Source organism: Poecile atricapillus, chromosome 28 (assembly GCF_030490865.1).
Source record: "Poecile atricapillus isolate bPoeAtr1 chromosome 28, bPoeAtr1.hap1, whole genome shotgun sequence".
Lineage (NCBI taxonomy): Eukaryota > Metazoa > Chordata > Aves > Passeriformes > Paridae > Poecile > Poecile atricapillus.
The window spans coordinates 3,797,262-3,820,490 of NC_081276.1; the positions used below are offsets into that span (position 1 = coordinate 3,797,262).

The window sequence follows — 23,229 nt, forward strand, 5'->3', positions numbered from 1 at the left end:
GTATCCCGGTGTTTGGTACAGCCCACTCCCGGTGTTTGGTACAGCCGTATCCCGGTGTTTGGTACAGCCCACTCCCGGTGTTTGGCACAGCCCATTCCCGGTGTTTGGCACAGCCCATTCCCGGTGTTTGGCACAGCCCATTCCCGGTGTTTGGCACAGCTCATTCCCGGTGTTTGGCACAGCCCATTCCCGGTGTTTGGTACAGCCGAATCCCGGTGTTTGGCACAGCCCATTCCCGGTGTTTGGCACAGCCGAATCCCGGTGTTTGGCACAGCCCATTCCCGGTGTTTGGCACAGCCCATTCCTGGTGTTTGGCACAGCCCATTCCCGGTGTTTGGTACAGCTGAATCCCGGTGTTTGGCACAGCCGAATCCCGGTGTTTGGCACAGCCGAATCCCGGTGTTTGGCACAGCTCATTCCCGGTGTTTGGTACAGCTCATTCCCGGTGTTTGGCACAGCCCATTCCCGGTGTTTGGTACAGCCCACTCCCGGTGTCCCGGACACCGGCCATTGACCGCGGGTAACCCGCTCCGGTAGGGGGCGTGACCTGGATATTATTGACAGCCTCCTCCTCCAATGGCGGGGCCGTGCGTCTCCCCTCGGCGCAGGGGGCGTGGCCTCATCTCTGCCCACCGCCGTCTCGCCCAATGGGATGTCCCGAAATGTCAGAGTGGGCGGGGAAAGCGGGATCTGGCCACGCCCCCAGGCTCGAGGCTGTTAAAGGCCCCGCCCGGTGGCGCGCGGGAGCTGCTGAGGGGCCGCGCGCGCCCGGCGGGCCCTGAGGTAACGCGCGGTCCTAAAGCCCGAGGCGGGCCGGGGCTGAGGGAGGGGAGCGGGCTCCCAGCTCCACACAACACTCTGGGTGCCCCCCGCCACACCTGGCGTGTGTGGGGTGCCCGCCCACCGCGGGGGGTTCGCTGTGGGGTTCATTACCCCGGCAGATGCTTCTCGTGGTGTCCCGTTTGTGGGTGGGTGTCTGGGCAGCGCGGGGGGAAATTCTTGGTGGTTTTGGTTAAATGAACACAGGGTGGGTTGGTGGAGGGGAATTTTCCCCATCTGCAGGTCAGGGCAGGGGGTGGTCTGAGGAGAAGGAATGTCCCTTCCCCTGTCCTGTCCAGGAGCCCATCGTGGGGGACCGTGAGGTGTCCTGAGAGCTTGGGAGGCCCTGAGGTGACCTGAGAGGTGGGAATGCTCCGTGAGGTGACCTGAGAGTTTGGGGATGCTCCATGAGGTGACCTGAGAGTTTGGGGATGCTCCATGAGGTGACCTGAGAGTTTGGGGATGCTCCGTGAGGTGACGTGAGAGGTGGGAATGCTCCGTGAGGTGATCTGAGAGTTTGGGGATGCTCCGTGAGGTGACCTGAGAGGTGGGAATGCTCCGTGAGGTGACCTGAGAGTTTGGGGATGCTCTGAGGTGACCTGAGAGGTGGGAATGCTCTGTGAGGTGACCGGAGAATTTGGGGATGCTCTGAGTGACCTGAGGGATTGGGGATGCGCCAGGAGGTGACCTGAGATTTTGGGGGTGCTCTGAGGGATTGGGGGTGCTCTGAGTGACCTGAAGGATTGGGGATGCTCTGGGTCACCTGAGATTCTGGGGATGCTCTGAGGGATTGGGAGTGCTCTGGGTCACCTGAGATTTTGGGGATGCTCTGGTGACCCAGGTGCTCAGGACGCTGCTGTGCCGGCTCCAGGGGACACAAAGCCATGTGTGGGAGCTGGCAGGGACACGGTGACAATACAGCCCTGTGCTTTCCTGCTCGGCCCGGGGGGATCTCCCCGGGTGCAGATGGGTGGTGAAGCAGCAGTTTAGGAAAGAGGAGCTCAGTGGTGAGTCCCACTGCTGGAGAATTCACCTGACACATCCTGGATGAAGCATTTCACTCCTGAAATGGAGAGTTCTGTGGTTGTCTGCTGACCAAGCCATGGGCAGTGGGCAGCTCTCTGCGGCCCAAAGCTCAGCTCTGAAGGTGCTGCGGTGGAGTCAGGTGCCTGTCTGCAGTTGTGACAGTCACTCATCATCCTAACAGAGGCTGGAGTTACTTTTCCTCCCGTTTTCTCCAGTACCAGGAGGCCATGGGGTACCTGTGGTCAGGGGTGCTGTTGTGTACAAAACCTTTAGTGCTCAGGAAGCTTTTATCACTGCCTCTCCTAAAAACCGAGTTTATCTAAGAGGAAGAAGAGTGGGTTGCTCAGCTTTTGTTTCCCCACTTAATTAATCTTTGAAAGGGAACAAAAAGGAACAAAAAGGCCCAGGTTTCGGTTCTGATGGTGATGTGGCAATTGCCTGGAGCTGCTGTAGACGGGAGCAGAGAGGATGTGGTTCCTTTACCGGTTAAAAGAAATCAGCCACAGGAAGCCAAGTGGAAAATGTCAAGTGGCTGATAAAGTGCTCGGTAATTTGAATTTGAACCGGTGCTGTTGAAGTTCTGTGTGTGTTTTAGGTAAAGGTGTGTCCAAAACCTGTTAGAAATTCAAACTGCACCTCTACTCCCTTCGATGTCACAAGTTTGCAGGACCTCAGACCTTTATTCTGGTTTGTCAGTGAAGCCCCATAGTGATTCCAAAGAAACACCCCATTTCCACTTCTGCTGGGTCAGGTGCTCCCTCAAAGCAGAACACATTTTTATTCAAATGATTTAAGGAGTCAGACAGGCTTAATTAAAAGGGAGGTTTCTTCCTGCAGGATTTTTGTCTGGGAGTGTGTCCTCCATGTTCCCAAACACTGTGGGTACTTCATGGTGTGCTGATTCCTCAGGGAACAGCGTGGGGTGGGAGCATTTGGTGTCCAAGAGTTACACCTGGCTCTGGTGAACCATGGAATGGTTTCAGTTGGAAAGGACCGTGAAGATCATCCCCTCCTAACCCGATTGTGTTTTACAGTGGCTGTGTTTGAAATTAAGCATCAGGGAGGGAAGGCCCGTGCTGCAGTGCTGAGCAAAGCTAGGCAGGCTCTGTATATTGGGAAATATTTGCTTCTAACCTGAATCTGTTGGATAAAATGCATGTCTGGTTTGGGAAGCTGCACAATCAGAATGCGCTTCAGCTCATGGTGTGAGTGTTGTGCACAGTGAGAGCAGAACTCAGGCATCGTCTCCACTGGGAACAGCTTTTCCCTCTTGGGTGACTGAAGGTGATGCAGAAAGCCTTGGTCCTACCATGGACATGAAACTTGGAGGGATGGAACACCACTGCTGTGAGGGAAGGATGGGAGAATTGGGATCCTTCAGCCTGGAGAAGAGAAGCTTTGGGGTGACCTCATTGTGGCCTTCCAGGACCTGAATGGAGCCTGCAAGAAAATGAGAGACAGAAAAACAGAGACTATTTGAAAGGGCCTGGAGTGCCAGGGGGAACGGCAGGGTTAGGTCAGGTATCAGTGGTGGGCAGGCCCTGGCACAGGGTGCCCAGAGCAGCTGTGGCTGCCCCTGGATCCCTGGCAGTGTCCCAGGCCAGGCTGGACGGGGCTTGGAGCAGCCTGGGATGGTGGAAGGTGTCCCTGCCATGGCAGGGGTGGCACTGGATGGGCTTTAAGGTCCCTTCCCACCCAAACCATTGGGGAATGCCGTGATTCCCTGACTGCAGGAGTGAGAACACCTCACCCTTTCCCTTGAAACTTCCTTGCTGCACTAACGCACAGCTGGCAGGAGAAACGCTGTAACTTGTGCAGGGGTCAGAGCTTCCCTCAGGGCCTCTGGGGTGCCCTGAACCCCTCGTTGTGGGGTGCTGGGATGGAAAGTGGGAGCAGCATTGCGAAAGGGGGTCAGGAGCGATGGCAGCCACTGCCATCCGTCCCTCCTGGGCTCCGCTCGGCTTTTCCTTGGGCAAGAGAGGCCGTGGGGACAGCTCGGGTGGCACCGCGGGTGGGTTTGGGCTCCTCGGGGCTGGGCAGGTCTGAGCGGGAGCTCCGAACACGGCGGGGCTGCAGATCCAGCAGCACCTTCCCACCCTCCCAATAAACCCCTCCTGTGTTCCAGCCCGGAGCGGCTGTGCGGCAGCGTGTGCCAGCTATCCGGGCTCTTCAGAAACGCGTGTTTCTGCAGACATCCCGCTCTCGCTGCTCATGAATTAAAACTATTTCTGGCGTGGTGACTCGCAGGCTGGAGCTGAGCGTGGCGTGAGCAGCAACGTGTCCTTGCGCTGATGAGTGAGCGGAAAGGGGGATGGCCCTGAGCTGTGCCTGCCGTGGCTTTCCCCCTCCCGCCACAGGTTGGATCCTGCAGCGTGCTGGGTCGGATTTATGACATAAAAAGACTCTTTCATTCCTGTCCCTCACAGAGACGAACATGCCCCTCGTATCATACGGTTTAAATGCGTCTAATGCAGGTACAAAATAGCAGCCTAAAATCCACTTCTTAGAGAGATCAAGGATAATGGGATTCATCTCCAATCAGCTTGAAATCCCTTGAAACAATTAAAGCTCAGCCTGGCGACTCATAAGCATCAAAGGCTTTTGATGAGTGTAAACCTTAAATAAAATCAGCGTTTAGAAAACACATCGTTTAGGCGATGAAATCCCTTAAGACAAGGTGCTGAAAGCAGCGTGGGAGCCACCAAAAAAAAACCCACCCCAGCTACAAAACGCTTATTTTGATGCGAACGGGCTAAATGTGAGGTGTCTCGGGGCTGTGTCCCCCCAGAGGGACCCCAAATCCGCGGTGTGCCGAGCCTGGCGGGCAGGCGTGGGGCCAGAGCCTCCTTAAGAGGCGGCGGTGTGGGGTGACGAGCCGCTTCCAATTGCAAGGCAGCAGCACATGACATAAGATGCTCCACATTTGCCTCCTGGGCGCTAGTTTAAAAATAAAGGATATTACACGTCGGGCTCGGAGCGGCTGCGGAGGGGAGGCTGCGGGACAGGCGATGCGCGGTGAGGCTGGAGGGATGCGGGGGCTGCCCAGCATTTGGGACATTTGGATTGAAATCGTTCGGCTCGTGGTGCTCTTGGGGAGCTGTGGGTGTCACGCCGGCTCTGCTGGGGGGTTTTGCAATGACCGGAGCGTGCTCGCTGTCAGAATTTCCTGTATTTCGTGCAAATGCTGCAGGCTCGGGTTGTGCCTCTTTGGGGTTGCCTCGCTCACGTCAGTGGAGCTGCTTTGCTGTGACGTTTGGCTGTATTTTAATTTTTCAGACCTGTTTTCGCAGGGACAGTGCTGTGTGAGTCAGACGCGAGGATGGCACTTGCAGAACCTGTCTCCGTGGCTTACTGCAATTCAGCTCTTCAAGGGAGCTGTGAGGTGTCACGGGAAGATGTGCTGCTCAACTCTCCACCCAGGTTTGTCTAATTTAGGATTTTATTTACCCTGTTGCCACCTGTATGTATAGTTTGTATTCTACCGTGCTTACTTTGATTATTAAAATGATTTTGGAAGAGCCCTGCCTCTGCAGGGAACAGCTCATGTGCAGTATCTATACTGATCTCAAATTCCTGCTGGTAAGAGGCTGCTTAGATTTACAGACTAAAGAGCAGATTAGGGTCTATATCTCACCACAGCATAATGGGATCTAGCTGACTAAAACCACTTCACCTCAATTTTTTTGGGGCTGCATTGAATTACATGTTGTAAGGGGGAGAAAAAAATGACTTGATTGACTGCAAGGGAAATAGCTGGAGCTTTTCTGCTCATATTACTGGGTCATTTGCATGCTTTGATCATAAAAGCTGGTGGAGAAATGGTGCAGAACTATTGCAACTGAGGATTAATTTGTGCTGAAAAATGTTCTCAATAATGAGGAGGGAGCATGGAGATGGGAATATCTCATAATACCCTTGGGGGAAATAAAGAAATTATTTACTCAGCCCTGGTTGCTGGCTTGCAGATTAGTTCAGAGAAGCAGTTCTGCTTTAGGACAGGACATGGGATCAGCCATGTCAGATCTTCCCTGGGCCTTAAACCTCCTCATATGCCCAAAGCAGTCACAGTTGACTGTTCCCTAGAAATTCAGAATAAATGTAGATTAGAGGGAAGAGATTTTCCCCTTACCCTGAAATTCACACAGTGCCTGGATTGTCTTGTCTCTGGCCTGCTAAAAAGGAAATAAAAGGTGGGACTTGGTGGGAGCCCTGGCTGGCTGAGGCTGAGGAGTTTGTGTGGGCCCAGAGCAGCTCACCTGTGTGATGTGATGGGCAGGGTCAGGGCTCCTTTCTGCCCCAGAGCTGCCCCTGCAGTGTTGGGGTTATTGTGATGTCAGGGCCCTTCTGGATGAGCCTGGGGCTGGTGCTGCAGGTGTTGCTGTGGAGAAGGGAAAACACCGGCCTGGAGGAAACATCTGCGTGATGGGCTGAGGAAAAGGGCCCGGTAGGGCAAGGCAGGATGGAAAGTTTGGGTCTCTGCAATGTAACCTTAAATCAGCTAAAACTCAGACCTCAATGTTCTGCAATGGTCCAGGCAGGGCATTGCCCAGGGCAGGGAACAAAGCAGCAGCTGCCTGCTTGGAGGGTGAAGTTCCCAAATCTCACTGGTCTGGCTTCCAGCTCCTGCTCTCAAGTGGGATATGAGACTTGATTATCCCTTACCCTCCTCATTAAGGCTGTGACACAGTCCAGCTTGGAAAGGGATGGAGTAAGAGCAGTTTGGCAAGCAGGCAAGTGGTGCTTCACCAGCTCCTGCAGGGCTGAAAGTGAAAGGACACCTCAGCTGGGAGGAGTGTGGCTGAAGCACGTGGGGATGAGCCCGTTTCTGTTTCCTCCCAAGCTCTGGTGGGAGCACTGGCTTTAATAGGAATACCTAAGAACAAGATTTCCTGTTAAATCAATTTCCTGCTCTTTTGCAGGAATCTGTGTGTTTCCCCATGGGGTGACTCCAGTGTCCCCAGGGCTGTCCCTGTTGTTGGATTCACATATTGCAGACAGGAGATGAGTTCCAGATCTGAGTGTCCCTTCCTGCCCCCCTTCTCCTCCTCCTCCCAGCTGCAGACTCTTTGTTTCAGGCACCTGGAACAGCCTTTAGGAATTAAATGATGGCTGTTCTGGGAAGACGTTTATGCATTCTTCTGCAGCTTGTCTGCAATGAAAGCTGCAATTAGGACAGCACTCATGTGTTCAAAACCATCACAGGCAGAGCTTTCACACTCAGAGGGACCTGTTCCATTGCTGGGGCCATCCAGGGTAGTGAATTAATAAAGTCACCTGCAGAACATCAGGAATCACTTTGACATCCAAGGACTGAGTGACATTAAGGGATGGAGCAAACCTGCCTGTGGCAGGCAGCCCTCAGTGTTCTCATCCAGGGATAATTCCTTTTGCCTTGCAGAACTGCTGAGCCACACAACAACAACAGCGAGCCAGGGGAAGATTCCAAGATGGAGAAATATCAGGTGAACTCACTCGATCCCAAAGGTGAGTGGATGGAAGTTTGGGGACTGTGGGGTGCCTGAAATTACTATTGCAATGAGAGAAGGATTTGTCAAACCATGACAATGGAAGAAGCCACTCAGGTTGCAGGATGGGTTGTGCAGAAGTGTCTGGAACTCAGACTTTAAAGCACAGCTGTGCATCCAGGATTAAATAGGCAGTGTCAGTGCCTGGTGCTCATCTATCAGGTACCAGTGCTCTGCTTTCAGTCCTCTTTTAAAGAAAACTAAAAATAGCAGAGTATGAAATGCAGGAAACTTTCACCTTACCAGTACAAGAGCCTTAGGGCAGCAGAGCAGGTTAGAGGGGACATAAGTGGGAAATGTTTAACAAAATTTGAAAGTGCTCTAGATGTTTCTAGTGTAAAGTACTGGGGGTCACATGGCAAAATTGCCACGAAGAAAGGGTGAGAAAAGGGGGGGAGGTATAACAGCCTTTCCTTTCATATGCTTGATACTTGTATTTCTATTGTTGTTATGGCAGAAGGAAATTTCTAAATCTAAGATGCTGAACACTTTTCTTTCACAGCAGCCTCCTCCCCTCCTGGCTCCAGTGTGTGGACGACGCGTTGTGATGGAGAGGTCAGGCTGAGGATGGAGGAACAGGGCTTTGGCAGCGAGGCCCCAAAGACTGTGCACCAGCTGTTGCAGGAAAGTGTGAACAAATACAGTGACTTTTATGCCCTTGCATCCAAAAAAAATGGCCAGTGGATAAAGCTGACATATAAGATGTACTATGATGAGTGCTGGAAAGCAGCCAAAAGCTTCCTGAAGGTAAGAGTTTGTTGAATTCTCTTTGTGCATATTCACAGAATCCTAAAACCAGAATGGTTTGGGTTGGAAGGAACCTTAAAGCTCATCCCATTCCACCCCCTGCCATGGCAGGGACACCTTCCACCATCCCAGGCTGCTCCAAGCCCCGTCCAGCCTGGCCTTGGGCACTGCCAGGGATCCAGGGGCAGCCACAGCTGCTCTGGGCACCCTGTGCCAGGGCCTCTGCACCCTCACAGGGAACAATTCTTTCCCAATATCTGATGTAAACCTCTCTTATTTTAATTTGAAACTGTTCTCCCTTTTCCTACCACTGTGTAAAAAGTCAGCTTTAATGTTCACTCATTAAGTGCTGGAATGGCAGCATTCAAGTCTATCTTAAACCTGCAAATTCCCCAAGTACAGATGAATCTTACAGTGACAGGGAAGTATCCAAACATGCTCTGGACACCTTGGTATTTAATTTTTTTGACAGTTACTTCTACATTTAACCAAGTAAAAAAGCAAGTAAGGAAACATTTCAAGTGAGGTGTTTGAGATGTATGGCAGACCTGGACACTGCCCCTCCAGAGGCATGGAAAGGTTCATCTTTCTAAGAGAAAAACTTAAAGGGATGTTTACAAACCTGGCTTAAATGTCCCCCATGGCCCAGCCTTTGGCTTGTGCTGCTGGGATTAGGAGACTTGGAGACAGAAACCAACAATACCTGTTTTTACTGTTGGGACCAAGTCTTAGCTCTTCAAGTTAAGGCCAGCCTGGTTTTACTTCTGTGGTGGGATCTGGGACAAAACCAGAGTCTGGCTGAGGGAGTTAAAGACTGGGACTCCAAGAGCTGGAATTTCATGGCCAAGTGGGGCTGCCACTGGAGCTTGCTGCTCTGGCCATTATTGATATCTGACATTCCCAACTTGTACCAAATGTCCCAGGAGGTGCTGTCTGACTTCACCTCTCACCTCCTCATTCCCAGCCCAAGGAGAACTGGTAACTCCCAGGATTGCAGGTTTATATTCCTGTTAGTGAATTCCAGTGTGCCAGTCTTTCCAAGGGCAGACCTCAGCAAATCCCTATTTTCCTGCCTGCTTACACTTGGACAGTGATGTGAGACTTCCAGTGGTTCCATCTTGGCTCCTGGGGAGTTTTCCAGTGGGAATTACCCCGTGTAAGAGCAGGAACTTTTCCCTCAATGCTGTGCTCACAGCAGAGATCTGCACATGAACCCTGAGCTTTGTCCAGAGGAGAAGCCAGGCTGCTGTAATTCCATCTCTTGTTTACAGCTGGGCCTGGAGCGTTTCCATGGAGTGGGCATCCTGGGATTTAATTCTGCAGAGTGGTTCATTGCTGACATTGGAGCTATCCTTGCAGGGTAAGACTCTTGTTTCTTGCCATGCATTTTGCTTTGGCAGGCAGAGAGTGACTGCAGTATTCACATGAGAAGCAGGTTTTGATTAAAACCCCAGTAAAACAAACCAAAAAAAAACCCAAACCCAATTGCTTTTATTTGGGTTTAATGAAGGTGGATAGTAGCTGAACTATTTCATAATGAATTAATGAGACAAAAATGAATTCCTTTTTTTTTAGCCAGCTGCTTCTCTCAGAATAAGATGACCAGAGGTTAATCCAAAAGCATTCTTATGTACACAGTGATTAAAATATGGTGGGAAATGCCAGAGAATTCCAGGGCTGGACTGTGATATCTGCCTTCCACATGAGATACTTTGGTCCCTCACACCACTCTTGACATTTCACACGCCCCAGAACAGAATCTTTCCTCTAGGAATTAAGCTCTTCCCTCTTTGTTGTCATTTTATGGGATATTCTTCCTAAAGTTTTTTCTCTGAAATGGTCTGAATTTTGCCAGCAACTCTGCTTGTCCTCTAACTGTGTTTTTCCTTTCTGTTTTGTTTTTCCCCTTTCCCAGGGGATTTGCTGTTGGGATCTACACTACAAACTCTCCCGAGGCCTGTCATTATGTGGCAGAGAACTGCAGTGCCAACGTTATAGTGGTGGAAAACCATAAACAGCTGCAGAAAATCTTAGAAGTAATGTTTTTTAAATGGCTAGGGGTTACAGCAACCTGTTGCCAGATGTGGGAGGGCATTACCTGAGGGGAGTGCTGGCTCTGAGAGCAGAGGTGAACTCCTTGGTGTGCTCCCTGCTCCAGCCAGGTGAGCTGGCACTGGCTCTGTGTCTCACAAGAGTTTAAGTGGTGCTTTCACTTCTTAAAAGCCTTGGGCTTAAAATAGAAGAAGCCAGAATGAACAACTGAGCATCCTCCAGGTTGTTTGGCAACATCCCAGCTCAAATTATGATTGCTTCTAGTGAGGCAAACCCATTCTTTCAGGAGCACAGAGGGGATTCTCTTGGCTTAACATAAAGTGGCAAATGTGAGGAGTGTGCTAAGTGGGGTTACAGAGGCCTGAAAGGGACAAGCAGCATTTTCTCCTTCTCACAAACCTCCCTTCCTGACACAGATTGAAGACAGACTACCTCATCTGAAGGGCATTGTCCAGTACGGGGAGGAGATCAAAGAGAAGAGACCAAATCTGTACTCGGTAAGTCCTGGGCTTCCTCACGGCTTCTGAGTCCTGGTTGTGTTCAGCTGCTGGCTGCAAGTACCTGTCACCTGCTGTGGGGCCTTAAACATCTGCTGGGGGACACAGGATGTGGGGGACATCCCTGTCCATGGCAGGGCCTTGGAATGAGATGGTCTTTAAGGTCCCTTCCAACCCAATCTGTGACTGTGATCCCCTGAGCTCGTGTTGGCTGTGGTGGGCAGGAGGTGTCTGCTGTTGTGCAACCTGGATAATCCATGTTGTAAGAGGGCTGTGAGCCTCCTGACCTTTCCCCGACACCCTCAGGCCCCACAGTTACTCCAGGGAGTTGCTACAGATCTGTAAAGCTGCTGGGGGTGGGTCTGTCTCCATTCTGCTCCTCCCTGTGTCAGCCAGAAAACACTGTGGTGACAGTGTGGATTCACAGCTTCTTCCAGAGCTCTGGACAGGGGGAACAGCTTCCTTCTCTTGATGTGTAACAAAGAGGTTCATTTTTCCTGTGGGTGATTCCTTACAAAGGGACTGAGCTCTTCTGTTCTCTGCAGTGGAGGGAGTTCATGGAGCTGGGCAGGGACGTGCCGGACTCGCGGCTCCACGAGATCATCGCGTCCCAGAAACCCAACCAGTGCTGCACCCTCATCTACACCTCGGGCACCACGGGGCAGCCCAAGGGCGTCATGCTCAGCCACGACAACGTGAGTGCCCAGTGCCACCCCAGCAGCTGTGACCCTGGGGGTGCTGAGGGAGAACATCCTGAGCTGGGAGGGACCCCCAGGGATCACCAGTGCAGCCCCTGGCCCTGCCCAGACCCCCCAAGAACCCCACCCTGAGCATCCCTGAGAGCGCTGTCCAAACGCTCCTGGAGCTCTGGCAGCCTTGGGGCCGGGCCCATTCCCTGGGGAGCCTGGGCAGTGCCAGCACCCTCGGGGGGAAGAACCTTGCCCTGAGATCCATCCCAAGGCCTGGCACAGCTCCAGCCCTTCCTGGGCTCCTGTCCCTGGCCCAGAGCAGAGCTCAGCCCCTGCCCCTCCGCCTCCCCTCGGGAGGAGCTGCAGCCCCCGAGGAGCCTCCCCTCAGTCTCCTCTGCTCCAGCTGAACAAGCCAAGTCCTGCTGTTGAGATCCCAGGATGCTGTAGCTGTGTTGTGCCTGTGTGTTCTGTGCTGTCCCTGCCCTGAAGCCCTGGTGGGTTCCTGTTGCAGCTGACGTGGACGGCGGCGGTGGCCGCGCGCTTCATCACGCTGAGCGATGCCCACGACAGGCAGGAGCACGTGGTCAGTTACCTGCCCCTCAGCCACATCGCTGCACAGATGTGTGATATTTGGGCAGCCATGTCCTACGGAGTGCAAGTTTACTTTGCCCAACCAGATGCATTGAAGGTAAAAAAAATGAGATAATAAACTTACACCCATCCACCTGCTTGAGCTGGGGTGGGTGCTTGAAACAAGGCTGTGTTATCTCGTGGTTCTGTCAGCTTTCCTAACTGGGTTTACTTTGCCCACTGACCAACTGCCCCTGTTGGTCTGACTGGGGCCTGACCTTCACCTTTTGACTCAGTCACAAACTGGGAGAAGCTGACCCAGCACTTCACAGCTGGGAGCTGCTGAGTTCTTACCTGACACCTGGTGCCACATCAAGAACTGGTTGAGCAACAGCCTTGTGTTTGCTCTGCCTACATTGCACCATGGCCCCAGCCATGGAGTAAAGGATTCTTGTGTCAGCACTGGCACTGAAAACATTGACCCTTGCTCCCTTCACAGTTCCCACTGGAATGCCTCAGGGGTTCCCTTCTCTTGGTGGCGCTGCAGAAAACAAACAATCCCTCAAAACTGATGGCAAACTCCCAAGTTTTTGCCAGTGAGCAGTACTGACCTGAAGTCTGCAGAGAATCACTTCTAAAAACTGCATTAAATCCTGCTTCTCTCAGGGCAGCTTGGTGGAGACCCTGCGGGAAGTGAGGCCAACTGCTTTTTTGGGAGTTCCTCGTGTCTGGGAAAAAATGGAAGAGAAAATGAAATCTGTGGGCATGAAAGCCTCAGCGTTCCGAAGGAGAGTGGCATCGTGGGCCAAGGAGGTGGGGCTGCAGACCAACCTGAAGAGGATGAATGGGTAATTATGAGCTACATTTCAGGGATGCTGATGAGTTTTAGGAGAACTTTCCTGTCAGATCAGGGATTTTATTCTACCCAGGGATTTTATTCCACCCAGGGGTTTATTCCACCCAGGATTATATCCCATGTGAGGACCCGAGGGGGAGCAGCAAGGGCTGGAGGGGGGAAATAATCCATTATTTTATTGAATGAACTAAAATAGGATGGAGATAAAAGGAGGAAGGGAGAGGAGTTCTATGTGTGCCCGTTTTCCTGGTGCAGGTACTTGGAGGTGCCGGTGAATTTCCGCCTGGCCAGGCAGTTGGTGTACAGGAAGGTGCGCAAGGCCATCGGGCTGGATCGCTGCACCAAGTGCTACACAGGGGCTGCTCCCATCACCAGAGAGACCCTGGAATTCTTTTTGAGCCTGAACATTCCCGTGCTGGAGCTCTATGGGATGAGTGAGAGCTCTGGGCCTCACACCATCTCCCTACCTCATGCCTTCAGGCTCGGCAGGTGAGCACCTTCCTGGGAGCAGGGCAGTGGTGGGCTGTGCCTCTGGCACTCCATCTCTCCTGGAGCAGCTCATCCCCTGAAAGGTCCCTGGGGAGCCACATCACAGGTGAAGAGATCTGCCAAGGGCAGCAGCAGCAGCAGGGATATGGGAATTTACCTTGGCTGGATTCTGTGGGAGCTGGGGAAGAAGTGAGGGGCTGGAGGGATGAAAGAAGAATTGGTAACTCCAACCTACCCTTCACTTTAATGGCAAATGACTAAAGGGTGCAGCGTGTCTTGAATGGCTCCTTCAGTCTGCACAGTGCAGGTTTGCTGCCAAGGACATAAATCATTCAAAGCTCAGGTGTTGAGAACAATGAGTGCAAAGCAGCAGGTGTGTGAGCACTGATCTCTGCAATAACAACTCGTTCTGCAGCTGCCCTTACACGAGCACATGCCTTTGAAGCTCTTTGCTGGAGCTGTTGTGATAAAATCCTCTGGGGCTTTGTTCAAACCCTTCAGCTTGAGAGGTGCTGCTGTGGCCTCTGCTTGAATCCAGTTTAAAATAAATGAATCCTTGGTGTGTGCTGTGTTTCAGCTGTGGGAAGGAGCTGGGGGGCTGCCACACCCTGATCCATAAACCAGACAGGGATGGTGTTGGGGAGATCTGCTTCTCAGGAAGGCACGTCTTCATGGGCTACCTGAACATGGAGGACAAAACCAAAGAGGCCATCGATGAGGATGGCTGGCTGCACTCAGGGGACCTGGGCAAGCACGACAAGGATGGATTCCTCTTCATCACAGGCAGAATTAAAGGTAACACATCCCCTGACTTTATCTTGATGCTGTGCACTATGGAATCAGTGAGTTGTTAAATGTTGGGAAAGACCTCATGGAGCCCAGCTAACCCATGTCCCCAGTTTCCACATCTTTTAAATCCCTCCAGGGACGGTGACTCCACCACTGCCCTGGACAGCCTGTCCCAATGCTGAACAGTGAAGAAATTTTTCCCAATATCCAACTTAAACCTCCTCTGGTACAGGGGAGGCTCAGCTGGTTGTGTGGTTGTGACTTGCACAGAAAAATATTTAAATCCTTCTCTTCCTGGAGTTTCCCTGTGAATGTGACTGCAGGGTGTCCTCCCCTGTGATGGGAGGAGAGGGGCAGCCTCTGGAGCCAGGGTGTCTTTATAGAGGGAGGGAGAAGCCCTCTGATTTCAGCACCAGTGCAGTTCATGCTTTGTGGGCTGCTTTTACCAGCAGTCCCCTCAGTTTCAGGAGCTTTACTGGGTGACCTCCAAGGAAAACAGCAGCTTAACACTGTTGTGCAAGTGCCTTGTAGCAATGTGGCTCTTGGGACAGCAGTTTGAGCAACTCCAGACAAAGCCAAATGTCACTCAGGCCTCGAGCCCTCAAAAAGAGAGAGGTGCTCATGTGAGGGCTGCTCTAAGGAACAGGAGATTGAGGAGGGGGGGTCCCCTCTGCCTGCAGCACACAGGAACTCCTTTCACTTCAATTTCTGACCTTTTGGGTGCCAACTTAGGTGCCTTAGAGGCCCAGGGGTGTGTGCCAGGGTGCCAAGGGGCTCACCTGGCATTGCCAGACTGCAAACACCCCTGGAGCAGCAAGGCAAGGCAGCTTTGGCTGGGCTGTGTGGGGACAGCTCCTGCTCCTCTCTCCAGGCCTGCTGGAGTCATGGGATCAGCACCGAGGCTGGAAAAACCCTTTGAGCTCACTGAGTACAGCACCCCCAAGGCCACCACTGAACCACGTCCCCGAGTGCCACACGCCCACATTTTTGAGCACTTTTGGGGATGGTGACCCTGTGACTTTCCCAGTCCTGGTGTGCTGCCTTCTCCAGCCCTGCTGGCACACAATCACTGATCCAACAGATAGGAAGGAGCAGTTAAATTGTTTCAGATTGTGGGAAGGGGAGAAGCTCCAAGCATTAATCAGGATTTGATTGTTTTCCAGAGCTCATCATCACTGCAGGAGGTGAGAACGTTCCTCCTGTTCCAATCGAGGATGCAGTCAAGAATGCTGTTCCCATCATCAGCAATGCCATGTTGGTTGGAGACAAAGCCAAATTCCTTGCTATGCTCCTGACACTAAAGGTAATGAAAAACAGGATGGGGATCCACCACCTGTGCTGCTGAATCTGATTAATTCCTGGGAGGAAGAAAATTGTTACACATTTTTAGTATCTTGTGGAGATGAGCCCAGAGCACAACTGGCTGTAGCTGAGCTGCAAAGAACAGCTGAAAGCACAGAGCTGTCACTTGCTCAGACCATCAGGCCCTGCTGTTGTTCAGGGCAGCTTTTTCTGTGCCACAGAGGACAGGAAGAAACAGAAGGAAAAGACCCAAAAGTGAGGCTGGAAAAGGAAACCCTTCAGCTCTCCTCACCTGTTTCAGTCTCCCAGAGCAGTCTGCCAGGGATTTCTTTGTCAGACTCTGGCTTTAAACCCCGCCAGGACCCGCCTGTGGTGGCCTGTGCTGAGTGTCAGAGTGGGAATTGCTCCTTATCACTAATTGATCGAGGCCAGCAGCCTTGGCCTGGGACAGGAGACCTGAGCCAGGCCCTGGGGGTGGCCCTGCTGAGCTTGTCATGGCTGAGTGCTGTGTGTGACCTCCCAGACAGTGCAGGGACAGTAAACTGTGCTCCAGAAAGGGTCTGGAAAAAAGTGATTGACTTTGGGTAGCACAGGAGGGATTTGGTGGATGAGCTCTGTACCCTGCTGGCTCCTGAGCAGGCAGAGATCTGGGGGGGTTCATCTGTGTTTTGTCCCAAGTTTCCATTGGCAGCCAGGGGTTGGTGAGAGCTGAGGGGCTGCTGGGGTTGGAGTGGGGTGGGGAAGGGACCCAGGGCAGTGTCCAGGGCTGGAGGCTCCTTGGTGCAGAGGGATTGCTCCTTCAGCAATGCTCAGTCACCTGCTGTGGCCTGCAGTGCGTTGTGGATGCAGAAACGGGCGAGCCCAGAGATGACCTCAGTCCAGAAGCTCTGGAATTCTGTCAGAAACTGGGCAGCAAGGCCACCAAGGTCTCAGAAATCATCAGCAGCAAAGACAAGGCCATCTACGCCGCCATCCAGAAAGGGATCTCTGCTGTCAATGAGGGAGCCGTGTCCAATGCCCAGAAAGTCCAGAAATGGGTCCTGCTGGAAAAGGATTTCTCCCTCTTTGGTGGAGAGCTTGGTGAGTGGTGAGGGGGTGTCTGGGGTCTGCCTGTGCCCCTTCCCTGGCTATTGAACATCAACACAACCACAGCCCCCAGTGCACAGAGCTGCCCCCAGCCTTTCCTCACTCTGGCTTTTCCATGTGGCAGGTTGGGGTGGGATGAACTGGGGTGAATTCCCATTTCTGCCCAGCAGCACCGAGTGGAGCAGCTCTTACCCTTGTGCAGAGCTATGGAACATCCTGAGCTGGAAAGGACCCTCAGGGATCACCAGTGCAGCCCCTGGCCCTGCCCAGACCCCCCAAGAACCCCACCCTGAGCATCCCTGAGAGCGCTGTCCAAACACTCCTGGAGCTCTGGCAGCCTTGGGGCCGGGCCCATTCCCTGGGGAGCCTGGGCAGTGCCAGCACCCTCTGGGTGCTGCTTCAGCTCACAGGGGAAGAGAGGGAGATTCTATTAAACCCAAAGAGAAATTTAGAACCAGTCCCTGTTCCGTGTTCTGCCTCTCCCCTCCAGCCCAGCTTCACCCCAGGCCTGCTGGGTGCTCTCAGTGCTTCCCTGCCCATTAACCCTGTGCTGTTCCCCACAGGCCCCACCATGAAGCTGAAGAGGCCGGTGGTGGCTCAGAAATACCGGGACCAAATTGCTCAGTTTTACACGGACCTCGAAACGCCCTCGGGGGAGCCCTCGAGCCGGACATAGAGCCCTGGACTGAAACCACTCCCGAGGACACTCCCAGGAAGGATTCCCTGGATCCTGCTGAAATAAAGAGGCTCAGCCTTCAGGCAGCCCCTCGGCGTCGCTTTGCTGTGTCCTGCCCTGCAGTGTGGTGAGCCTGGTCCTGCCCATGTTCTCCTCTGTCTTGTGGCCCCTGCTGAGAGATCCCAAATAGCTCAACTTTGTATTTTTTATTTCCATTTTTATAAGGGTGACACAATGTTTACCTTAAATCCATGTGATATGTTACATTCTAACCAAAGTTTTCTTTTCCTGAGATGAATGTAAAACTGGAGCTGCAAATCAGGAGCTGCCCTTTTCCTGCTAAGGGAGAAAGGCAGATTTCATTTTCCAGCAGTGTCCTCACTCCCTGCTGCACGTTTCCCTGCATGCTGATGGCATCCATATCATTTTAAATCTCCTTCCCTACAAACTGTTCCTGTCTGAGATGACAAATGCTGAGTGACTACACACAGCAGTGGAGGTGGAACCTCACATGAACTGGGTTTGTCTGTGCAATATTTTGAGTTTGTTTTACCCTTTTGAGTTATAATGAAGCCATAAATTGTTGTTGAAGTTGTATCTGTGGCTGGTATTCTGGGAAGTGATTTACTCCAGGGATTATTTATAAGGCTGTGTACAATGTGTGAAATCTGTTTGTGTCTTACAATCCAGAAATGTTGTAGTGTCTGAAATGGGGAGCTCCAGAGAGGAGGGTGGGTGTGCTGAGGCTCTGTACCTGTGCTTGGGGAGATGGTGCTGGGAGCCCAGGCTGCCTCTCCTGAGGGTCTGTGAAGGTTCTTCATGGTGGATTCAGACTGGAGAACACAGACTGCCCACACCCCCAGCTGGAGGGAAACACCTGGACCCAGAGCTCCTCGTGCTCTCTGCTGCAGGGCTCATTCCAGGCTCCATCCCCAGCAGGTGAAGGATTGTCTGGAAATGGCTCATTTCAAACCAGAGATCCTTACCTGAGCCTGGGCAGAGCAGCCCAGCTCTGGCTCCCAGTAACCATTCCCCAGGGAAAGGAGGAGCACTGGGAGGAGATGGGAGCAGCTCAGGGCTGGGCTCAGGGTGGGTTAAACCCAAACCTGTCTCTGCTTTGGGTTGGTGAAATTCCACTGGTGGAAGGGTGGGAATCACTGCTGGAACTGCAGCTCATCCTGGGCCAGTGTGTGCTGAACTGGAGCTGCTGTGTCCAAGTGTTTGCAGAGGAATGTGAAATAAACTCCTCCACTTGTGTCTCTTGCCTCTCACTCCTTCCTGGGCTGGGTTTGCAGCAGCTGAGCTGAGCCTGGGCTGTTCCCAGGGCTGGAGCTGCTCCCTGGGCAGCCACAGACACGGGAGAGATCCCACCCTGCACTGGGCTGAGCAATTCCCGTGCCAGGGCTCTGTCCTTGTGCCAAGGGCCTGGACCCCTCCCCTGAGCACACAAAGCTCTGGGGGATTAAGGAGCACTGGAACCACCCCATGCTTAAAACAATTCCCTTTTCCTTGGCTCTTCCCCTGGCCCAGTGGTCTTACCTGTGCCCTGAGGGGAGGTTTTGGGAAAGCCACGGTGCCATCCCTGGAGAAACAACAGAACAACTGAAAAACACTTCCAAGTTTTACTTTTCCATCTTACTTTATTTCACTTTTTCTAGAAAATTCCTCCATAGTTCCACAAATTTAACAAAAAGTTTAAAATTCAGGACAAACAATCCTGTAACGTATTACAAACATGAGTTTTTTTGTGTTTTTTTTTTTAATCTTGCAGTTAGTCTTGGCTCAGCTGCATTTCTTCCAGCTGAGTGAAGAACTTTCTCCCAACACAACTTTTAAAATCCTCAGGTGCTGAGGTATTTAATACCTCGGCTCTAGGCAGAAATACAATTAAAAATTCTCTAGAAGTTGAAGTACTTACATTTTTCTTTAGGAGTGCAAACTCATCTTGTCAGTTTTTGATGGCTATTCCACGCCCCAGGAAAGCAACACGATTTGGGTCCTTTGAGCACTAATTCCCAGCTGTCCCAGGTGCACCAGGGGTGTCACAGCATCACCAGAGCACCTGGGTGAGCAGGGAGGAGCCTCACGAGAGCAGAGCCGGCTCCAGCACATCCCCCATGGAAAACTGCGGAACCGGAGCCGCTCCGGGCTCTGCTCGCGGAGAGGCCCCTCCGGAAGGGACGTTTAAACCTCTCTCACCATCAAACACGGTCCAAGATCTGACAAATAAAAACTGCTTCTGGATTGTTGCATCAATTGCTCGGCTCGTTCTGATGCTCCCACCGCACCCCAGGATCCCACGGGTGGCAGAGTCATTGCACTTCCATGGATTCAGCCTGACCTCAGCCAGCCTCGCTCCCTCCGTGGCCCAAACGCCTCAGCCGGGCTTTGCCAGCCTTCCTTTCCTCTCTTGTTTTAAGCTTTTTTAATAGTTCATGTCAGTAATCAAAGCCTCAAGGCTTAACACATCGCAGAGCAGGACCCAGGAAAACGCTCCTGGCCCTCCCTGCCCTCTGCTCCGACGGCCGAGGATGGAGGAGCCGAGTCCCGATCCCACCTCCAGCACCATTCCAACTCGGGAAGCCCTCGGGCTGCCCAGCACCTGCCTGTGCCAGCAGCACCACCACCAAGGACACGGAAAAGTAACAGAGTCCTGTCCATTTTCCTTGGAAAAACCATTATGGCTACAAGTCAATTTGGGATTCTTTTTTTTTTTTTTCTTCCTTTTTTTAACAATGCAAGCTACTACACATCCTCGAGGACCTGAAGCAATGCCCACAGCAGCACTGCCCCCTCCTTCCTAGAGTACAATAATCCATCCATGCTCTCAAGAGTGACACAAGAACAAACACTTTATCCACAAAAACCTGTACACGGCATGTTCAGAACAGCGTTCAGCCAGCCTAGAGGGAATCTACACAGGGAACTCCACGGGGACACAAGATGAGGCCCAAATGTGACCATTCTTTGTTTGCAGAGTCACCCCTCCTGTGCTCCCCGACGCTACCACATACCCCAAAAAACATCAACTCTGTAGAACAACTAAGTACTTGCAAAAACCTTTTAGTAACAAATCAGCATGTGCACACAATGGAGAGGAACTATTGCTGGGGAACAATCCTACCTTGGGTTTTCAGGGGGATTATAAACAGTCTAAAAAAATCCATGTGTAAAATACTTCTTATAAAAACCAAACAAAAGCCCTATCACTGCTCAGCAGACTTCACCAACAAAGTCACTTCCAGGACAGGACGATGCCACGGGCTCGGTGCTTCCAGCCAGGCTCAGGAAGAGCCTCCCAGGCGTGTTCAGGGACAGGCTGGGAGCTGTGAGCACGGGGTGCTGGCAGGAGCAGGGCCAGGAGAGGCAGCTCAGGAGCTGGGACAGTGCTGGGACTGGAGCTGGGGGAGGACAGACCTGGGCAGAGAGGGCAGCAAAGCCTCAGGAGAGCTGGGCCTCAGCCTGGCCAGCCCCAGGGATGGGACAGTGTCACCAAGGCCAGCCCAGGGTGCCCAGAGCTGCCTCCCCCTGGCACAGCCCCACAGAGACAGAGGAGCTCGCAGTACCCGCCCAGGCTCCACCGTGGGTGTCCTGCTGCCACCTCCTCCCCTGGGCCCTGCCCTCCACCTTCTCTGGCCTTTCCACCCAGCCCCGGCATCGTCCAGCAAGAAAGAAAACAGCTGAGATCACTGGCGTGACAGGGTTTGCTCCTGGCATGAGCTTGAACTTCCATATATATATATATATACACACACACATATATATATATATATATATACACACACACACACGACACATGAAAGGTGGTACAAGGACAAAATTAATGGGAATCGGGTCAACATGACCCAACTCAAACAAGCTTATCATCATATTGCCACTTCAGTTGATTAGTTGCAACATTTCCATGATAAAGAAAGGGGGAACCCAAAACAAGGGACAGCAAACCCGGAGCGGTGCAACCCTCCCTGAGCAGAGGGGCTCCCCAGCACCGCTGCTCCCACAGCGCCTGTGCCCCACAGCATTCAGAAAAACCAGCAATTCCTGGGACAATACTGAATTTAGGGACCAGGAGCGTAACACAGCTTTGAGGAAGGCACTGGGATTTCCCCATGCCCACCTGGACAACACTTGGAGGTCAATACTAGTTTAACTAGAAATCTGGGGAAGGGGCTGCATTAGTGTTTCTGTTTCCTGCCTTTTCCTGCACAGGCAGCGGGGCGGGAGAGGGAGGAGGGAACAAACCCAACTCCGTGTTTTACATCAGCGTCTCCCAGGCGTGTCCAAAGATTTAAGTTCTCCCTTGTTTTGGTTTTCCCAAAGTACAGCCACTACTATAGGGGCCACTGTAAGGAGATTCCTCTTTGAGAACACAGAACAAAACCAATCACATGTTTTGGCAAAGTTATCAAACACTGACAAATGGAAAGACGACGGGTGAGCCCCTTCTGGAGCATGGGATGCCTGGAGGTTGCTGTCCAGCTTCCTTACACTACAAATTGTCCACAAGAGGCATTGAACAAACGAGTCAAATCTTATTAAGCGCCTTCCCCTGCCAGAGCCATAAAAAAACAACAGAAAAACACACCCTTAAGATCGTAAGACCCAACTAGGCCCTTCTTATACATACAGTACATACATATATATAATATATATATATAAAATATACAGCTTACAGTTTTGGAGTCCTATTACAGTTAAAGCAGACTGAAAGGAGTGGGACTTTGTTTAGGAGCTCAGATCAACAAACAAGACACCTCCAAACCCCAGAGGAGACAGCAGGTTCCAGAGGCCTTCTCACCGAGCAGAGTGTCCCTGCAGGGAGCTGAGGGTCCTGTCCCCACCGAGAGCCAGGTCACGGAACCGGTGGGTGATCCCAGCTGGAATGCAGCTGGAATCTGACCCCTCTCCTCTGCAGCAGACCAGCAGGACCCCGGGGAGCCTCCCGTGTCCCCAGTGGCCCGGCCAGCTCTGTCAAAGCCGATGTCACCCACACGGCGCGGGGCAGAGCGGGAGGGCTCTGCTTCCAGAGCTCTCCACAGGCTGGTCCCGAGCTCCAGGGGAAGGGAACAGCATCCACGCTTCTTCAGAGCTCAGAGATGCCCGGAAAATGTGCTCTTGATACACAGTTGCTCGAAGGGAAACCGAAAAGGTCGCGCTGTGCAGCCTAAGTGCAGCACGCCCGCCCTGCTCGGGGCCTGGCCCACGCAGCCGGGGCGGGACAGACTCAGCAAGGCGGGCGCTGGTTTGAAGCCTACAAGAAAAGTGCAGCTGGCTGAGCATTCCTAGAGCATGGCTGTTCTCTAAGGCAGTGCTTCTTCGGGTGAGGCAGGAGGATAAGAAGGCCTAGTTCCTTGGGGTGGTTTCCTGGTACCAATGGAGGGGATCTCTGGTTGAAGAGCAGAGCCAGCTTCCCAGGCCCAGCGTCATGTGGCCACGGCCTCCAGGTAGCTCTGCAGCTTGCGGACGGTCGTCTCATCCAGGGAGAAGAGGTCAAAGTCAAAGGTTGTGTTGGTGACGTTGAAATGCCCGGTTTCCTCAATGAGATTGACGATCTGGAGACGGGGATGGATGTAAGTACAGCACAGAGGGCAGGGGGTACCCAGAGCCCATCCAGGCTTTCCCACTCCTTGGAGGGGCTCACAAGAGGAGGGGAATCCTCTCCCCAAAAAACCAAACCAGCTCCTCCTGCCTGCCTGCCTAGCTCTGTCTGGACAGTGATGTGGGCATGTTTCCTTTTAACCATAAAACAGAACATCCTGAGCTGGGAGGGACCCTCAGGGATGATCAGTGCAGCCCCTGGCCCTGCCCAGACCCCCCAAGAACCCCACCCTGAGCATCCCTGAGAGCGCTGTCCAAACGCTCCTGGAGCTCTGGCAGCCTTGGGGCCGGGCCCATTCCCTGGGGAGCCTGGGCAGTGCCAGCACCCTCGGGGGGAAGAACCTTGCCCTGAGATCCATCCCAAGGCCTGGCACAGCTCCAGCCCTTCCTGGCCTCCTGTCCCTGGCCCAGAGCAGAGCTCAGCCCCTGCCCCTCTGCCTTCCCCCCAGGAAGAAGCTGTCAGTCAGACCACGCTGTCAGTCAGACCAGGAGATCCCAACTTTGGGAT

The 23,229-nt window shown here is 52.7% G+C and overlaps 2 protein-coding genes across 4 annotated transcripts in view; one reads left to right on the forward strand and one right to left on the reverse strand.

Moving 5' to 3' along the window:
- The first annotated feature begins 737 nt into the window (after positions 1 to 737).
- ACSBG2 (acyl-CoA synthetase bubblegum family member 2) lies at positions 738 to 18,380 on the forward strand. Of its 3 annotated transcripts, none has more exons than XM_058858536.1 (15): positions 738 to 783; positions 5,136 to 5,265; positions 7,244 to 7,329; positions 7,873 to 8,117; positions 9,389 to 9,477; positions 10,033 to 10,153; positions 10,586 to 10,666; positions 11,212 to 11,361; positions 11,867 to 12,043; positions 12,592 to 12,773; positions 13,037 to 13,270; positions 13,848 to 14,065; positions 15,223 to 15,362; positions 16,195 to 16,441; positions 17,011 to 18,380. In XM_058858536.1, exons 2-15 carry the CDS (start codon positions 5,165 to 5,167, stop codon positions 17,121 to 17,123), a joined length of 2,184 nt encoding a protein of 727 aa, XP_058714519.1. In that variant the 5' UTR covers positions 738 to 783; positions 5,136 to 5,164; the 3' UTR covers positions 17,124 to 18,380. The 3 variants fall into 3 exon arrangements, with proteins under 3 accessions (XP_058714519.1, XP_058714517.1, XP_058714518.1); XM_058858534.1 differs by lacking the exon at positions 738 to 783 and adding an exon at positions 4,741 to 4,860; XM_058858535.1 differs by lacking the exon at positions 738 to 783 and adding an exon at positions 4,741 to 4,860 and having other exon boundaries at positions 7,876 to 8,117.
- Positions 18,381 to 18,743: 363 nt separating this feature from the next.
- Positions 18,744 to 23,229, reverse strand: part of MLLT1 (MLLT1 super elongation complex subunit) — a 32,315-nt gene continuing 27,829 nt past the window's right edge. The window contains exon 12 of the mRNA XM_058858544.1: positions 18,744 to 22,675. Within this exon, the coding sequence (XP_058714527.1) occupies positions 22,547 to 22,675 (129 nt within the window). The 3' untranslated portion in view covers positions 18,744 to 22,546. The remainder of the gene's footprint in view (positions 22,676 to 23,229) is intronic.

Excerpts from the sequence above, each read along its gene's own strand:
- ACSBG2 (XM_058858534.1), top strand. The coding sequence starts at position 4,758 with ATGCTCCACATTTGCCTCCTGGGCGCTAGTTTAAAAATAAAGGATATT. Across the intron at positions 7,330-7,872 it reads GAACTCACTCGATCCCAAAG|CAGCCTCCTCCCCTCCTGGC; the intron begins GTGAGTGGATGG and ends TTTCTTTCACAG. Across the intron at positions 14,066-15,222 it reads CATCACAGGCAGAATTAAAG|AGCTCATCATCACTGCAGGA; the intron begins GTAACACATCCC and ends ATTGTTTTCCAG.